Source organism: Pongo abelii, chromosome 10 (assembly GCF_028885655.2).
Source record: "Pongo abelii isolate AG06213 chromosome 10, NHGRI_mPonAbe1-v2.0_pri, whole genome shotgun sequence".
Taxonomy (NCBI): domain Eukaryota; kingdom Metazoa; phylum Chordata; class Mammalia; order Primates; family Hominidae; genus Pongo; species Pongo abelii.
This window is the reverse complement of record NC_071995.2, coordinates 77,545,290-77,560,555: the sequence shown is the minus strand read 5'-3', so window position 1 is coordinate 77,560,555 and position 15,266 is coordinate 77,545,290. Positions and strand designations below refer to the sequence as shown.

Sequence of the window (15,266 nt, the reverse complement as noted above, 5' to 3'; positions counted from 1 at the left end):
GGTTGTAATTCCACAGCCACAAACAATGACAACTGCAGTCAACTTATGATGACCTTGTGGCATATCAAGAAAATTCCTCACACTTTAATGATTTAGCGGAAAATTAAAAATATAATTGATTTAATCATATGGCGAAGAAGAAAAATTATGTTCAACCGTGGAAGTGACAAGGCCTTGAGTTGACTTTGCTTTTGAGGCAGGGTATACTTTATTCACCATGTTTTACTAAGGTTGGGTTGTATGGAACTTTCAATCCCCACATCTCTCCCATCCTCAACATAAGCTGTGGAATTAGATGCATTACCATAGGGGTTCACTCTGAAACAGAGATTTCATTATGCATATATATTGAAATGCTGTGTCTTTAATAAATGGTATTGTAGGAACTATGTTAGGCTATGAAATACCTAATAAATAAGTCTCATGGAAAACATTGTTTTTTATATCGTGGGTGAATTTTGACCAAAAACCCCCTCTAAGCTCAACAAAATTATAATCTGTCATAAACACTCTCTTTCAGAAAAGAAGCAAACATTTTCAGCTTTCAATGCCATCAAAAAGACAATTGATACTTTGGCTCCAAAGAAGGAAAATAGATTTCATCTTCTATGCCAATTCCTATAAATTGAGAGTGGTTTCCTGGGGCACTGTGTTGGGATGAATTCTGAGACTGCTTCCAGGCTCCATAGGAAGAAGAAGTGTGATCAATTAAGGAGAGGGGAGTCGCAGCATGTGCGCCATGCATTTGGTATCCACGATGAAACAGCATTTGAAAAAAATCAATAAACACCGCAGGCTTACCAGATAAGCCGCCCACATCCATCTTCTTCAGGTTCTTTGCTTCCAGAATGACAACAGTCAGCTTACCAGCAGTAGGTACGTAGCGAAGGGAGAAGCAGATATCACCCAATTTCTCTTGCTAAGAAAACCAATAAGAAAGTATTAGCAATTTTTCAAATACAAGTAAATAGAGTTTTAACATATATATTGTAAATTCCTCAAGAGGAGGACTATATTGATTAGAATTTGAAAATTTTAGGTCCATTGGCATTTACACAGTGGCCTTTCATTGACTAAAGTATCAAGAGTGATAACAGGTTTTATTATTTTTTAAGACCATCTGTTTCAGTTTTTAACAAACATCATCTATACTTTAATGTCCATTAAATATATCTATAATTCAATGGTGCAGGAAATGAGAACAACATGACTTTTTAAAGAGACTTTGTGCTCTGAATAGCACTGCAAAACTCTTGGCAAAATTTTCATATTTTTATTAAATAGCTTTGAAAAAAGCCTAACACTTTAGTTGAATCAATCTACCTAAATTTTTGTCCTTTTACATTTCAAATAGGATTACCTCTAATACTCTATATTTAGGTTTTTGGGAAAAGGACTTGCATTTGTGTGCCATTAAATTCTATTTATGAGAATAAATAGAATTTATTCTATTGATGAGAAATTCTGAATTCCTGATAGCTGAAATGTAACAAAGTATAAGGTTTTGCACTTTTAGTATTACTTATCTTAAGTGAGGTCTAACTTTTATTCCTAATCCTAAAAATCTGAGCAGCAGGCTAGAAAATTGAAACCCATAGTAACACAATGCAAATGCATCTCATAACTTCTCATGTTATTTCACTGATACCATACTTTAGGCCCAAAGAACATTCAACAGTCCTGTATTCAGGCATTTTTGAACCACTGATCAAGTGTTTACAATGATGATGGTATAGAGAATTTTACTTGTTCTCGGGAAAGACTCCTACTGATTCTCCTGCCTTAAGTGTTTGATTTTCTAGGGTGATTAATGAAGAACCATATTATTGTTCAACATAAGTAGAATTTGCATTCATATTTATAAGCATGAGATAGAGTTAGAGAGAGTGCAAGAGAGAGAGTTTGTTGTATGCCCCTCAGATACTGGAGGCTCTAGAGTGCTTTCTGACATGCAGAATTAGCTACATGGCAAATCAAGACTTATTTTAGTGTTTCCCACAATGAAATGTGAATTCTGATTCTATAGAAGGCAACAGTCATGTCAGACTTCTGCAGATAGACTTTTAACATAGGAATGAGCTACAGAAAGCCATATACTAAGGCACTTTCAAGTAATACCCTTATTATGATTGTATGTGTCTTTATCTATAACTTGACATATGTGTTAAGTCAGCCAGAGTCTCCAGTGTGGAAATAGGTGCCTAGACGTAATTTAACAGGTAAGAAAATGTAATTCCTCCCTCTATTTTGGGGGGTGGGGGTGTATTCATTATATCCATTTTTCAAAAGAGAAAGATTGTAATTTTTCTGTGATTGAGAGATAATACATTCAATGTGTGAGGGAGAAATAGTGCCTCTTTCTGCTAAAGTAATGTCTGTGCTGGAAATATCACCATATATGTTTATGGCTCCAAGTCTTTCATTTCTTGAGTCCCCATAGCATTTTACCATACATCTCTATGTTACTAAGAACTCTGTTTTTGTCTCAGTGTGTATGTGTCTTAATTCTCCCACATGACTGTAAACTCCTTGAAGATAGGATCCATCATTAAATTACCACTTTCCACACAGCTTCAAAACTTAAATAAGTGGAAACTTTAGAAAATACCAGTTTTGAATTATCTAGGTCATAACCCCCTTCCACTAATATAAATAATAAAGAGTTACTTCTAATGTGCTGAATTCACCTGATGTGCCTACTCACTCCTAGGAATTAATTTATACAACAGGAGAGGCTAGTGGAATAAATTACTCTTCAGAGTATCTGAAAATAAAGAATGGGAGACAATATCATGGAAATTAATATAAAATATGGACAAATTTATCTGAACTTTATGGGACAAGAGAAATGTAAATGAACAAAATTGCTGTTCAAAATGCTCATTAGGAGGAGGGCTTTCTTTCTTTTTTTTTTTTTTCCCGCAGAATTCTGTCTATTTTCCACAATAGCTTCCTTGGGGAACTGATTGTGTTGCAGGATCAGGTTACTCTAATTGTTCTAATTAGGAATTTCAGACATGACTGCTCTCTCTTAAATAACATCTCCCTTTATGGGCCATAATCTAATTCCATGATTAATTTAGGGGCATTGCAATTGTGTTGAACAAAGAGATGTCGCAAATGTCTTTCTTAACCAATACCTTTTTATTCCTCAATCTTATGACATATAGGAAGTTTAAAAGACTTTATATAATATTTATCTTCAGAAGAGAGTATTTGTACAGTTTGAAAAAGCATGCTCAGAAGCAGGAGAAATCTGTGATGTTACTTGTAATTTTAAAGTTATGGGATGGGAGAAGAATGAGTGTTTAAGAGAAAAATACGGGCATTTTGGGAGAAAGAAAAATATGGAAAAGTGCTTTTTTTAAAGCACCCTTTACAGATCTACATTTGCTTCATTAGTTTAAGAACTTTAACATGTAAAATTTCATTTGCTCATAAAATTATCATAATTGATATGCCAAATTGAATGTGTAGTTTATATTAATTAACTGAAGTTACTTTTCAAAAAGTTTTAACATTTGATTACTTCTGGATCTCCAAGATATTTGAAAGCTAGTCCTTGATTTTCCTGAAATTTGTGTCCTTTATGGGCATCAACAAGATAGAGAAAAACTCATTTCCAGAAAAAGGCAAGGAAAATACCCAATTTATACTAAACCATTTTCTTGTTAGTGAAATTTTTGGAGGTTTAAGTATATGCTTTCCCTAATGCTCTAAGAATCAGCTTTAATAATTGTCTACCAAAAGTTTGAAAATTAGGGCAACTTTCTTTTACTACCTGGTGGTTTGATCCAAGATTAATTGATCTAGGACATTTGCAAATATGATTGTCATGTGTTTCTCACACGTTGGGGAGGATGAGGGACTTGAAGTTTATGTGAAACAAGAGCAAGAATATGCATCCTGAGGGCCAGGCGCGGTGGCTCACGCCTGTAATCCCAGCACTTTGGGAGGCCGAGGCAGGCGGATCACGAGGTCAGGACATCGAGACCATCCTGGCTAACACGGTGAAACTCCGTCTCTACTAAAAACACAAAAAATTAGCCGGGCGTGGTGGCGGGCACCTGTAGTCCCAGCTGCTTGGGAGGCTGAGACAGGAGAATGGTGTGAACCTGGGAGGCGGAGCTTGCAGTAAGCCAAGATCGCGCCACTGCACTCCAGCCTGGGAGACAGAGCGAGACTTCATCTCAAAACAAACAAAAAAAGAATATGCATCCTGGGGAGGCCCTGATACTGCCTGCAAGAAGGACACTCACGGCAGGACGATCTGGACTTCTGTGTCATCCCCACAAGGTGTGTTCTATTCTGCCCCAGTCAAAACAAGGCTTGTGTTTGTGGCTTATATAGTAAGCCAGTGTTGTTACCCTGAATCAGATTTAAAGACTCATGCCAGTACGAAATTTTGGAAACAAATATTTTCATTTCCTCAGTGAAGTCTTTCACTGAACTTCTGTGATGAGAAGAAAAGCACTTCTGTCCCTAGAGTCTTGTTCTAGCATGTGAAGGTTTTACTATATCTCTTATCCATCAACATAGACGAATTAGAAGAACCCAATAGTTTTATATGAACAGTTTTACATCAAACTCTAATTTCATAGTTTTTGCATGCCAGTTCGGAAGAAAGATGGCTGCATAGTAATTTATAAACATTTAATATAAATATTTTATTTATCACTCTAAAGTTCTAGAAACCAAGGTTTTCTAAATTAAAAAAAAAAGTTTTTCTTTGGTGGGATTATGGTGATGGGGACTAAAAGGGTTTTTGGAAAATTTACAAAGAAAAAAGAAGATACCCAAATCAGATCCTTGCTGCTCCTTGACAATTTTGTCTACTTTTTTCTAGAATAGCCCTGTGAACTATGTACCGTTATGTCCATTTTATATATAAAGACTTTGAGACTGAGAGGGTGTAGGTTACATAGCTGTCTCAGAGAGGAACTGGGGCAAACTCTTTTAACTCAAAATCATGAGTTTTCTTTACTAGTACACTGCTGTCTGGAATGATAGAAACTAATATTCCAGCTGGCCATCCACTTGGTTATTCCACTCTCACTTTATATCTGTAACTAAATTAATGTTCAATACCAATCCCTCCCTTCAACTATTCTTTCCAACATCCTTCTGTCAGGGTCACTAACTCATCTCAATTTCCTTTCTCTTTGTTTTCTTTTATTCATTTAACCCACAAGTCCTGATATTTCTCATTTTGTAAATGTCTCTCAAGTTAGATCCTTCCTTCCATCCTTCCTTCCTTCCCCTTCCTTCCTTCCTTCCCTCCCTCCTTTCCTTCCTTCCTTCCCCTTCCTTCTTTCCCTCCCTCCCTCCTTTCTTCCTTTTCTCCCTTCATTCCTTTCTTTCTTTCTCTTTCTTTCTTTCTTTCTTTCTTTCTTTTTCTTTCTTTCTTTCTTTCTTTCTTTCTTTCTTCCTCTTTCTTCCTTTTTCTTTTTCTTTTTCTTTCCTTTCTTTCTTTTTCCTTTCTTCCTTCCTTTCTTTTTCCTTTCTTCCTTCCTTTCTTTCTTTGTCTTTCTTTCATCTCTTTCTTTCTTTCCTTCCACTTCCACATCCATGTCAACATGACCACCATCTCCATATGATACTCGTCACTATCACTACCACCTTCACCATCCTACACTATGACCTCTGCTACTACCAACACCACCACTTCAATCACTTCCACCTCCATTTTTACCATCAGTTCCATTGTGGTTAAGCCCTAGTGATATTTCTGTCATATTTTCTGAAATAGTCTGATTAAAGACCTCTTTAGTTATAGTCTCTTCAAAATTCAATGCATACTACATACTAATGCCAAGTGAATGTTTGAAAGGTCTGAACCCCTCTTCCTGACTTTCAAGAAGTTTTACACTTTGCCTCTGTCCTAAATGTCTAAAGCATTTTCTCGTTTCACTGCTTCTTCAACCCTTAGAATATATTTTGAACCTGACCACATGCCTTCATTCATAGGGTTATCACTCTAGTCCAAGTAGGGTGACCAAACATCCTGATTTGTTCAAGATCCTCCTGGTTTAAGATCTAAAAGTCCTGCATCCTGGGAAACCCTCAGTCCCAGGCAAGCCATGACCAGTGGCAACCTTAAGTCCATGTCATTGTCACTTCTGACCTAGACCTCTGTAATAGCCTCATAATAGCTATTGCATCTCTTCTTGCTCCTTTCTAGTTTCCTTCTCACATAAAAGGCAGCATGATCCTTTTAAAATGGAAATCTGATCATGGGACAATCCTACTCAAAGCCCTTTGATATCTTCCCTTTTTACTTAGAATAACGTCTGTTCCTTATACTAAAAGGCCTGATATGATCTGACCTCTTCGTATCCTACCACTATTCTCCAGATTTCACTTCCTCTTCCCAAAACATGCCAAACACACTTCTATCTGAGGGTCTTTGCATTGCTGTTCCTTCTGTCAGCAATATTCTTCTCCTAGATACTGGTATGAATTGTTTCATTAGTTTATTCAGCTTTCTGCTTGTATGTTACCACTTTACGGACTTTTTCTGTGGCCACTCTATCTAATGTAGCCCAATGCAGTCCTAAACACAAACATTACCTCTCCTCTTGCCCTGCTTCTTTTTTATCTTAGTACCTGTCATTACTTGACATTCTATTATGTCTATTTAGGTTTTCTCACAAGAATATCAGATCCATAAGAGAAAAGACTTGTTTTTCTTACTGCTGTGTTCCCAGCATTAGAATAGTGTCTATGCCTACTGAATGAGAACATGCAGCTTCCCTACAACTGAATAAGTCATGTTGGTCTTTTCAGCATCTTCGTTTGTCATAAGTTGAGTTCTCCGAGGAAGCAGACTCAGGCAGATTTTCAACATGAGGTTTATAGGGGTGTGTCCTTTAGATCAACCCCTCTTTGGGAGTGAGGGAATCAGGATTACACAGGTTGAGAAGTTGGGCTGTGATACAGTTACATCAAAGACCTCAGTCAATTCTATGGGGAACTCTGGAGCTGGGAGAGGTCTTCAAAGATATTTGGAATTGGGGCAACGAGGATGAGATTTTATCATCCTGAATCCCCCAAACATTGGATGTGGGCTGCTCCTACATCTTGGGTCAGCATCGTTTCAGCTGAGGGTGATGCCAGGAAGGGGGAACTCAGTTATGAGCTATAAGCCATCAACACTCCTGACAGCCCAGTTAATAAATGCATTGGTCATGAAGATGGTGCAAAGATTGGGAGGTTTGCTACAGCAATCACTATTTCTCTGTGAGCTATATTCCTTCCAGTTACCAGACTTTTGCTTAGTTGGAAAATCCATCTGCAATGCTTTTATTCCCTTCTGCCTAATCAAATTATTCCTAACCATTAAGCCCTAGTCCGTGTTCAAAAAAACCCAAAAAACAAAAAACAAACAAACAAACAAACAAAAAACCTCCTTACTATTCTAGCCCACTTGGATTTCTGCTAGCAATTGCTTTATAGCTGGTAGAATGGTGCCTCGAGATTACTTTTTCCCTATTTATTTCTTATATGTGAGCTCAACTCACCTTAAACTCCAGAAAAGCAGGGACTATATATTACTTTTCTATGCCTAGCTCCAGGCACATAATAAAGGCTTCTAAATAATTGTCAGTTGACTGTATTGAAATGAGGTCCTCACCAGTCATCTGCTTTGTAAATAGCACTGATGTTAGTGCTCTAACAACAGTGTCTCCAGTTTAATCCAGTCAAGCAATGAATTTTTTTGGAGCTCCTCCTTTGTACCTAGTGCTATGGACACTGTCATATTAGCCCTGTCATGAAACTAGAAACAAAACCATTTCTGGAGGTATAGTTTTTATAAGATAATTTCAAGACCCTGTAGGGTTGCAGCCAACACATGAGTGCTTTTGCTGGTGTGATTATCTCATGAAGGGGCCTTATTACTATTAGGAATTTCAGCTTTATGTGTAATTTATTTTAGTCAATTGCCTTGATCACTAGGTGGAAACTGCCAGTTAGTGTTAGAAAAGTTCCAGCTGTAAGATTCAGAGAAATTAACCTCCTCCTTCAGAATATAGAGCTGACAATCAGAAGGCAGCTTTGTTCTGAGCAGCTTGATAATTTCATTATTTTTTTAAAAATGCAGCCACTGAATAGAGTAGACACAAATTAATGATTTACTAGACAACGACAAAAATACCTTTCCTTTTTGAAAAGCATTATAGATAATTAGAACAGAGGTCATCTCCAATGGATAAATAAAAAAGCTTGATTTAAAATGAATATTTCTTTAATGGCTCTGTAGCCCCATACATCGTTTTATGTGGAAAAAGATGGGTTCATTTTAGTGACCTTTGCAAATGGGGCTAAGTTCATACATTTGATGGAAACAGTGTACTTTTGAGTGAGTTTTTCAAAAGTACCTGAATTAATGCTGTGACATTTTAAAAGGACATTCTATTTATGTTAATTGTAGGAAGATTTTTCTATGTGTTAAATTGGCAATAGATTATTTGATGAGTAGATGGTTTTTCTCTGAGGTTGGGAATCTTGTTTAGAGGTGACATATAAATGGAGACCCATATTATCTCTCAAATGAAAATTCAGACCATTTGCATAGTCCCCATTAGTAAAAATACTAAGAGTCTTCACTTATATGAAGGACAATGTTATGTCTTTAATTTTAATAAGATAATGTGTGGCTTTAAATATATTTTTTGGGTGGTAGTATTTTTCAACTTCATTTTATTCCTACATTACTCTCATACTCCTGAATTATCTGCCAAATCGGTATTTACATCTAATGGGCCACATGGTCACAGTGTGAAATGTTGCCGTGTAATGTGTTCAGGCTAGAAAGACTGAATCTGGCCTAGTGTACAAATGTACAGTAAATTGTTCAGGTGAAAGACAGAGTGTATCATCGGATGCTTATTCTTCAGGCATACTCTGTAACTCATTGGTTTATATTCGTTCATTTCTTATTAAAAAATAATTACTGAGTTCCACCATAGACTCTTCTAGGTTCTAGTCTAGGCTCTATGGATACCTAGATGAGTAACAATATAATGCATTGACTGTACCACAGAAGTGGCACAAATGCTATAGGAGGTGAAGATTGAAACTTTCCAGGGTCTAGTAACAGAACTAAGGAGAGGGAGACTTTAATTAGAGATTTATTCCCTCAATAATCATTATAAATTTCTGCAAGCCACCTCAAATGCATATTCTTTGTAAAACCAATGTGCTGGCCATGCAAATGTAGCTTTAAGACAAGCCTTCGGCCGGGCGCCGTGGCTCACGCCTGTAATCCCAGCACTTCGGGAGGCCGAAGCGGGCGGATCACGAGGTCAGGAGATCGAGACCATCCTGGCTAACACGGTGAAACTTCGTCTCTACTAAAAATGCAAACAAAATTAGCCGGGCGTGGTGGCAGTCGGCGCCTGTAGTCCCAGCTACTCGGAAGGCTGAGGCAGGAGAATGGCGTGAACCCGAGAGGCGGAGCTTGCAGTGAGCCGAGCTTGCAGTGAGCCGAGCTTGCAGTGAGCCGAGCTTGCAGTGAGCCGAGCTTGCAGTGAGCCGAGATCGTGCCACCGCACTCCAGCCTGGGCGACAGAGCGAGATTCCGTATCAAAAAAAAAAAAAAAAAAAAAAAAGACAAGCCTCCTAGCTTTCCCCTTTTAGCCAGAGCTGGTGTCTGTGGGAGGAGGAGGAGGGCAGGGAACATGTAGGTGTCCTGGAAGAGCCGTTACCTGGGCTGAGATAAGGAAGGTTCAGCAGGAAGTCAGGATGAACCGTGTCCACAAGAGGGCGTGAGTGTTCTAGGCACAGGAATGCATGTACACGGTACTATACCTCTTGAACTGCTTAAACCAAGTTACTTTTCTGTAAGTGTAAAATTCATGTAATTTAATTGAAAATGGATTTCCACTTTATGATTTAGAAATTCAACTTTTCCTCATGATATCCATAATTTATATTTTGATTAACTGATACACTTGTGGTCCCATTAGAAACAATAATTCACAGAAAAGCGGATATTCTGATGTGATCAAAATAAGGATGAAAATAGAAAATCAAAATGCTTCTCAAAAGTGACAGTAGGTCTGGGTGTGGTGGCTCATGGCTGTAATCCTAGCACATTGGAAGGCTGAGGCGGGCACACTGCTTGAGCCCAGGAGTTTGAGACCAGCCTGGGCAACTTGGAGAAACCCTGTCTCTACAAAAAATACAATAAAATAGCCAGGTGTGGTGATGCATGCCTATAGCCCCAGCTACTCAGGAGGCTGAGGTGGGAGGATTACTTGAGCCCAAGAGGTGGAGGTTGCAGTGGGCAGAGATCGCGCCACTGTACTTTAGCCTGGGAGACAGAGTGAGACCCTGTCTCAATAACAAAAACAAAAAAATGTAACAGTAAAGTACAGTATAGAGTGGTGGAAAGAGCACTGGACGGCCATGGGTATTCATTCACTATTTTTTGGTATAACTGATATTTATTGGGTACCTCCTCTGTGCCAGGCACTGTTCTAGGCACTTGGGCACAGTGGTCAGTAAGACACGCAAAGTCAATGAACAAAATAACAGTAAAATAAAAGGCATATTTGGTGAGGTATGTGCTGTGGAAACATAAAGGAGGCGGGGGATAAGGATAGCTTTGAAACAGGAAGTTCAGGGAAGGTCTGTATAAGAAGGATTTGAAGGAGGTGAAATGGGTCAACTGCTTAACCATCAGGACCCACCTTCCTTGTCTTTATAAAACAGGTCTGGATAACATGGTCCTGAAGGTTCTTCTGGCTGGGAAATCATATATTTCCATGATTTTACTTTATTAGAGCTACCTGTCTGGTTTTTCTCTCTGTTTTACTGGATTGTGAACTAATAAATGGGCGTTTTAAGCCACGGAGTTTGTGGAAATTTGTCACATGCAATCGAAACCAGTAAATGCACTCAGTTCTTTCTCTCTATCCTTCCCCTCTCTTCTTTAGTTATCTTCATTGCAGATTTCATAAGGTAATCCATTGGAGTATGAGAAGAAAATATTAGACCTTCTATTTATATTTACTTTTATCCCATATTTTTAAAATTGTGTTTCATTTATATGTTTTATAAAATATCATATATTGGTATAGCACAGTGTATATGTGATTTATAGATAGAAATATTGGGAGTATGTGCCAAATATTTTATTACTGACAAAAGACAAAATAACATTTGAGATCTTTCCTTCAACATTAAAATATGCTTAGAAGATTCCTCAGTGACTTTGTAACAACATAGACTCTATAGTCAGGCTACTCAGGTTCAGTTCCCAGGTCTGCTTCTTATTACCTATTAAGCCTCAGGCAATGTACTTTCTCTTCTGTGCCTCACTTTTCTCATCTCTAAAATGGAAGAATAGTGATGGAGTCAGTAGAATTATATCAGTTAGCATGTAAAAAAGGAGTTAGAAGAGTTCCTGGCTCACAAAATGTACTGTGTGAGTGTTCGCTATTATTATAACAAAATTCCTATTTCAACTATCCTCTTTTCTACATATGCCATGTCTCTCTGCTCCTTTTTACAGCCAAATTTCTTGAAGAAATTGGTGACAATCACTTTCCCCATTTTTTCATGTTCCATTGATTTCGCTCTCCATCATTTTATTAAAATGGCTGCTACTAAGATTTCAAATGACATCCATATGACTGAACCATTAATGTTTTGCAGGTCTCATTTCCATGAACTTTCAGCAGAATTTATTGACTCCCTTTCTTTCCTTGGATTCTGTAATACAATGCTTTCCTGATTTTAGTTTCTCTGCCTCCCTGGCCACTCACTCTTGGTCTCCTTTTGCAGGGCGTAGTTATAGCTAACTTCTTTTCTTCATAAACTAATCTTATCCCAGTATACGGTTTTAGTTATAATATAGAAGTGATTCTCCAGTTTGTATCTCTAGTTTAGATATTTTCTCTAAGCCCCAGACTTTTATATCCAACTGTCTACTAGTCATTGAATATCTCACACTCGTTTTAGACTCAAATGCCAAAAACCGAATTTATGATCTTTCTTCTAAATCTGGTTCACTCGATTTCAACAAATGATACTAACATCCAAGGGGCTGCTTAAGCCAGAAAACTGGGCATTATCATTGATCGCTGATCATTGACTTCTTTTGAGTTCTGATTTTATTTATCATAAAATCTCTCAATAAGTTCGCTTGTTTCCATCCTTATCGTCTTCACCATGTGATCTAATAATCTCTGATATAGATTACTCCATACCCTCTTAATTGGTTTCCTGAAATTTACTCTTAGAATACAATTGACAGAGTCATGTTTTAAATAACAGGCATCGTATCTCACTCCTATAATCCCAGCACTTTGGGAGGCCAAGGAGGGCGAATAGCTTGAAGCCAGGATTTTGACACCAGTCTGGGCAACGAAGCCAGACTCTATCTCTACGAGAAACAAAAAAATAGCCAGGCATGGTGATGCATGCCTGTAGTTCTAGTGACTCAGGAGGCTGAGGCAGGAGGATCAGTTGAGCCCGAGAGTTTGAGTCTTCAGTGAGTTATGACTGTGGCACTGCACTGCAGCCTGGGCAACAGAGCAAGACCCTGTCTCTAAAAAACAAAACATCAAAAAACCAAATCTTAAAATCCTTAAGTAGGTCTCCTATCTCTCTTGAGTTAAAAGGCCCAAATTCTTACGATCATTTAGAATAATCTTCAAGTTCTGTTTCCTGCTTATTCGTCTGCCTCATCACATGCCTCTTTCTCCCTCTGCGCAACAGCCATAAGGGGAAAGGCTTCTTTATATCATTAACTGTGGCACGCCACCTACACTTTCAGAGGCTTCACACAAACAGTTCCTTTTGCTTGACATTCTGCCCTCTTGCTACCCTCCCGTTTACTTAGTTAACTTTTACTCATCTTTCATATCTTTCCTCAAAATTTATTTATTTAGAGAAGACTCAACTGATGCATCAGATTAGATCAACCCTTTTAATAGACTTGTTAGTAGTGCCTTGTACTCTTCTTTTGAAATATCTATTAGTTTGTAATGATGTATTGATTTGTGTGATTATTTGATTATATCTCACTTCCATGACTTTGATCTCCTTTACATCGTACCCTTTTATCTATATGGAGATGACCTGGCACATGTATTATGAGTACATATTTATGAAGCTAAAGAATGACGAGGTGGGTGGATCACGAGGTCAGGAGATCAAGACCATCCTGGCTAACACGGTGAAACTCTGTCTCTACTAAAAATACAAAAAATTAGCCGGGCATGGTGGCAGGTGCCTGTAGTCCCAGCTACTCGGGAGGCTGAGGCAGGAGAATGGTGTGAATCTGGGAGTTGGAGCTTGCAGTGAGCCGAGATCGTGCCACTGCACTCCAGCCTGGGTGACAGAGTGAGACTCTGTCTCAAAAAAATAAAAAAATAAAGAATGACTATATTTATTAAGCATTCCACTCTGGCAGAGACTGCCAGAGTCTCTGTAGTTTACCAAAAGTCCACGCTCTTCTTCCTGAGAACACATCTAGACTACATTTCCCAGCCTTTCTTATAGTTAGATGTGGTCTTGTGATTGGGTTCTAGCTAATGGAATGTGAACAGAAGTGATGTGTACCACTTCTAGACCCAGTCCCCCAGAACTCCTACCCATGATTTTTTTTCTCTTCTATGTCTGTGATAGTGACCTCAGAGTGACCTTGGAAGCTACATGCTGAAATGCTGAAGATGGCAGAGGTTCAATGAGACACGATCCTTGAAGATTTAATAAAGCAGAGCCCTACCTGCCAAGCTGGAACCTCCTTATCTTATTGAGCAAGCAAAAAATAGACTTCTCTTTTGTGGAACCCATTACGTGTTTGGGCCTATTTGTTATTGTAGCCTAGCCTGAAATAATTAATACTAATAATAAATAAACAACTTCTAAACAGTGTTTTCAGAAGTATAATTAGTGATCCACTTAACAATCTGTGGTTTGTAGAAAATGAGTAAAGCTTAGTCTTATATGTCAAACCCTTATGTTGGGTTTTCAATATGCCAGTCATGTTACAAAGAACTAGAAACAAAGGATGATTAAAACATGTCTTTGCCCTAAGAAGCTTTTTCAGTGCTGGTGTGAACAGGCATATAAACAAAAATACAACATAAAATTGTAGGTGTCATTATAGAAACATGTATTAGGAAGGACCACTATAGAGAAAGTAGAGGAATTTGTAAATAATTACTACTGTGACTTTTAAGTGGAGAGTAGGGAAAAGTGAATTCCAAAAATGTCCTTGTCAAAAGATTCTTTATGCTATAGTGTGCTGAGGTACTTGAAATTCTACCATTTATTACCTTTAGCTAAAGCTTTAGATCTCTATGGGTCCTTTAAAACAATATGAAACACTGTTTCACCCCCTAATGGGCAACATGGCATCCATCATGATATGAAATTTTAGTTGGCCAGAGGTCAATCAGGCAAGAGAAAGAAATAAAGGGTATTCAATTAGGAAAAGAGGAAGTCAAATTGGCCCTGTTTGCAGATGACACGATTGTATATTTAGAAAACCCCATTGTCTCAGCCCAAAATCTCCTTAAGCTGTTAAGCAACTTCAGCAAAGTGTCAGAATACAAAATCAATGTGCAAAATCACAAGCATTCTTATACGCCAATAACAGACAAACAGAGAGCCAAATCATGAGTGAGCTCCCATTCACAATTGCCACAAAGAGAAAAAAAATACCTAGGAATCCAACTTACAAGGGATGTGAAGGACCTCTTCAAAGAGAACTACAAACCACTGCTCAATGAAATAAAAGAGGACACAAGCAAATGGAAGAACACTCCATGTTCATGGATAGGAAGAATCAATATCATGAAAATGGCCATATTGCCCAAGGTAATTTATAGATTCAGTGCCATCCCCATCAAGCTACCAATGACTTTCTTCACAGAATTGGAAAGCTACTTTAAAGTTCATATGGAACCAAAAAAGAGCCCGCATTGCCAAGACATCCTAAGCGAAAAGAACAAAGCTGGAGGCATCACGCTACCTGACTTCAAACTATACTATAAGGCTACAGTAACCAAAACAGCATGGTACTGGTACCAAAACAGAGATATAGACCAATGGAACAGAACAGAGCCCTCAGAAATAACACCACACATCTACAACCATCTGATCTTTGACAAACCTGACAAAAACAAGAAATGGGGAAAGGATTCCCTATTTAATAAATGGTACTGGGAAAACTGGCTAGCCATTATGTAGAAAGCTGAAACTGGATCCCTTCCTTACACCTTATACAAAAATTAATTCAAGATGGATTA

General features: G+C 38.1%; 1 protein-coding gene across 6 annotated transcripts in view; it reads right to left on the bottom strand.

Moving 5' to 3' along the window:
* The window catches only part of SYT1 (synaptotagmin 1), a 590,207-nt gene that overhangs the window by 100,366 nt on the left and 474,575 nt on the right, over positions 1-15,266 (bottom strand). For all 6 annotated transcript variants that reach the window (XM_024256352.3, XM_054526597.2, XM_054526599.2 and 3 more), the window contains 1 exon segment: positions 802-919. In XM_024256352.3, the coding sequence (XP_024112120.2) occupies positions 802-919 (118 nt within the window).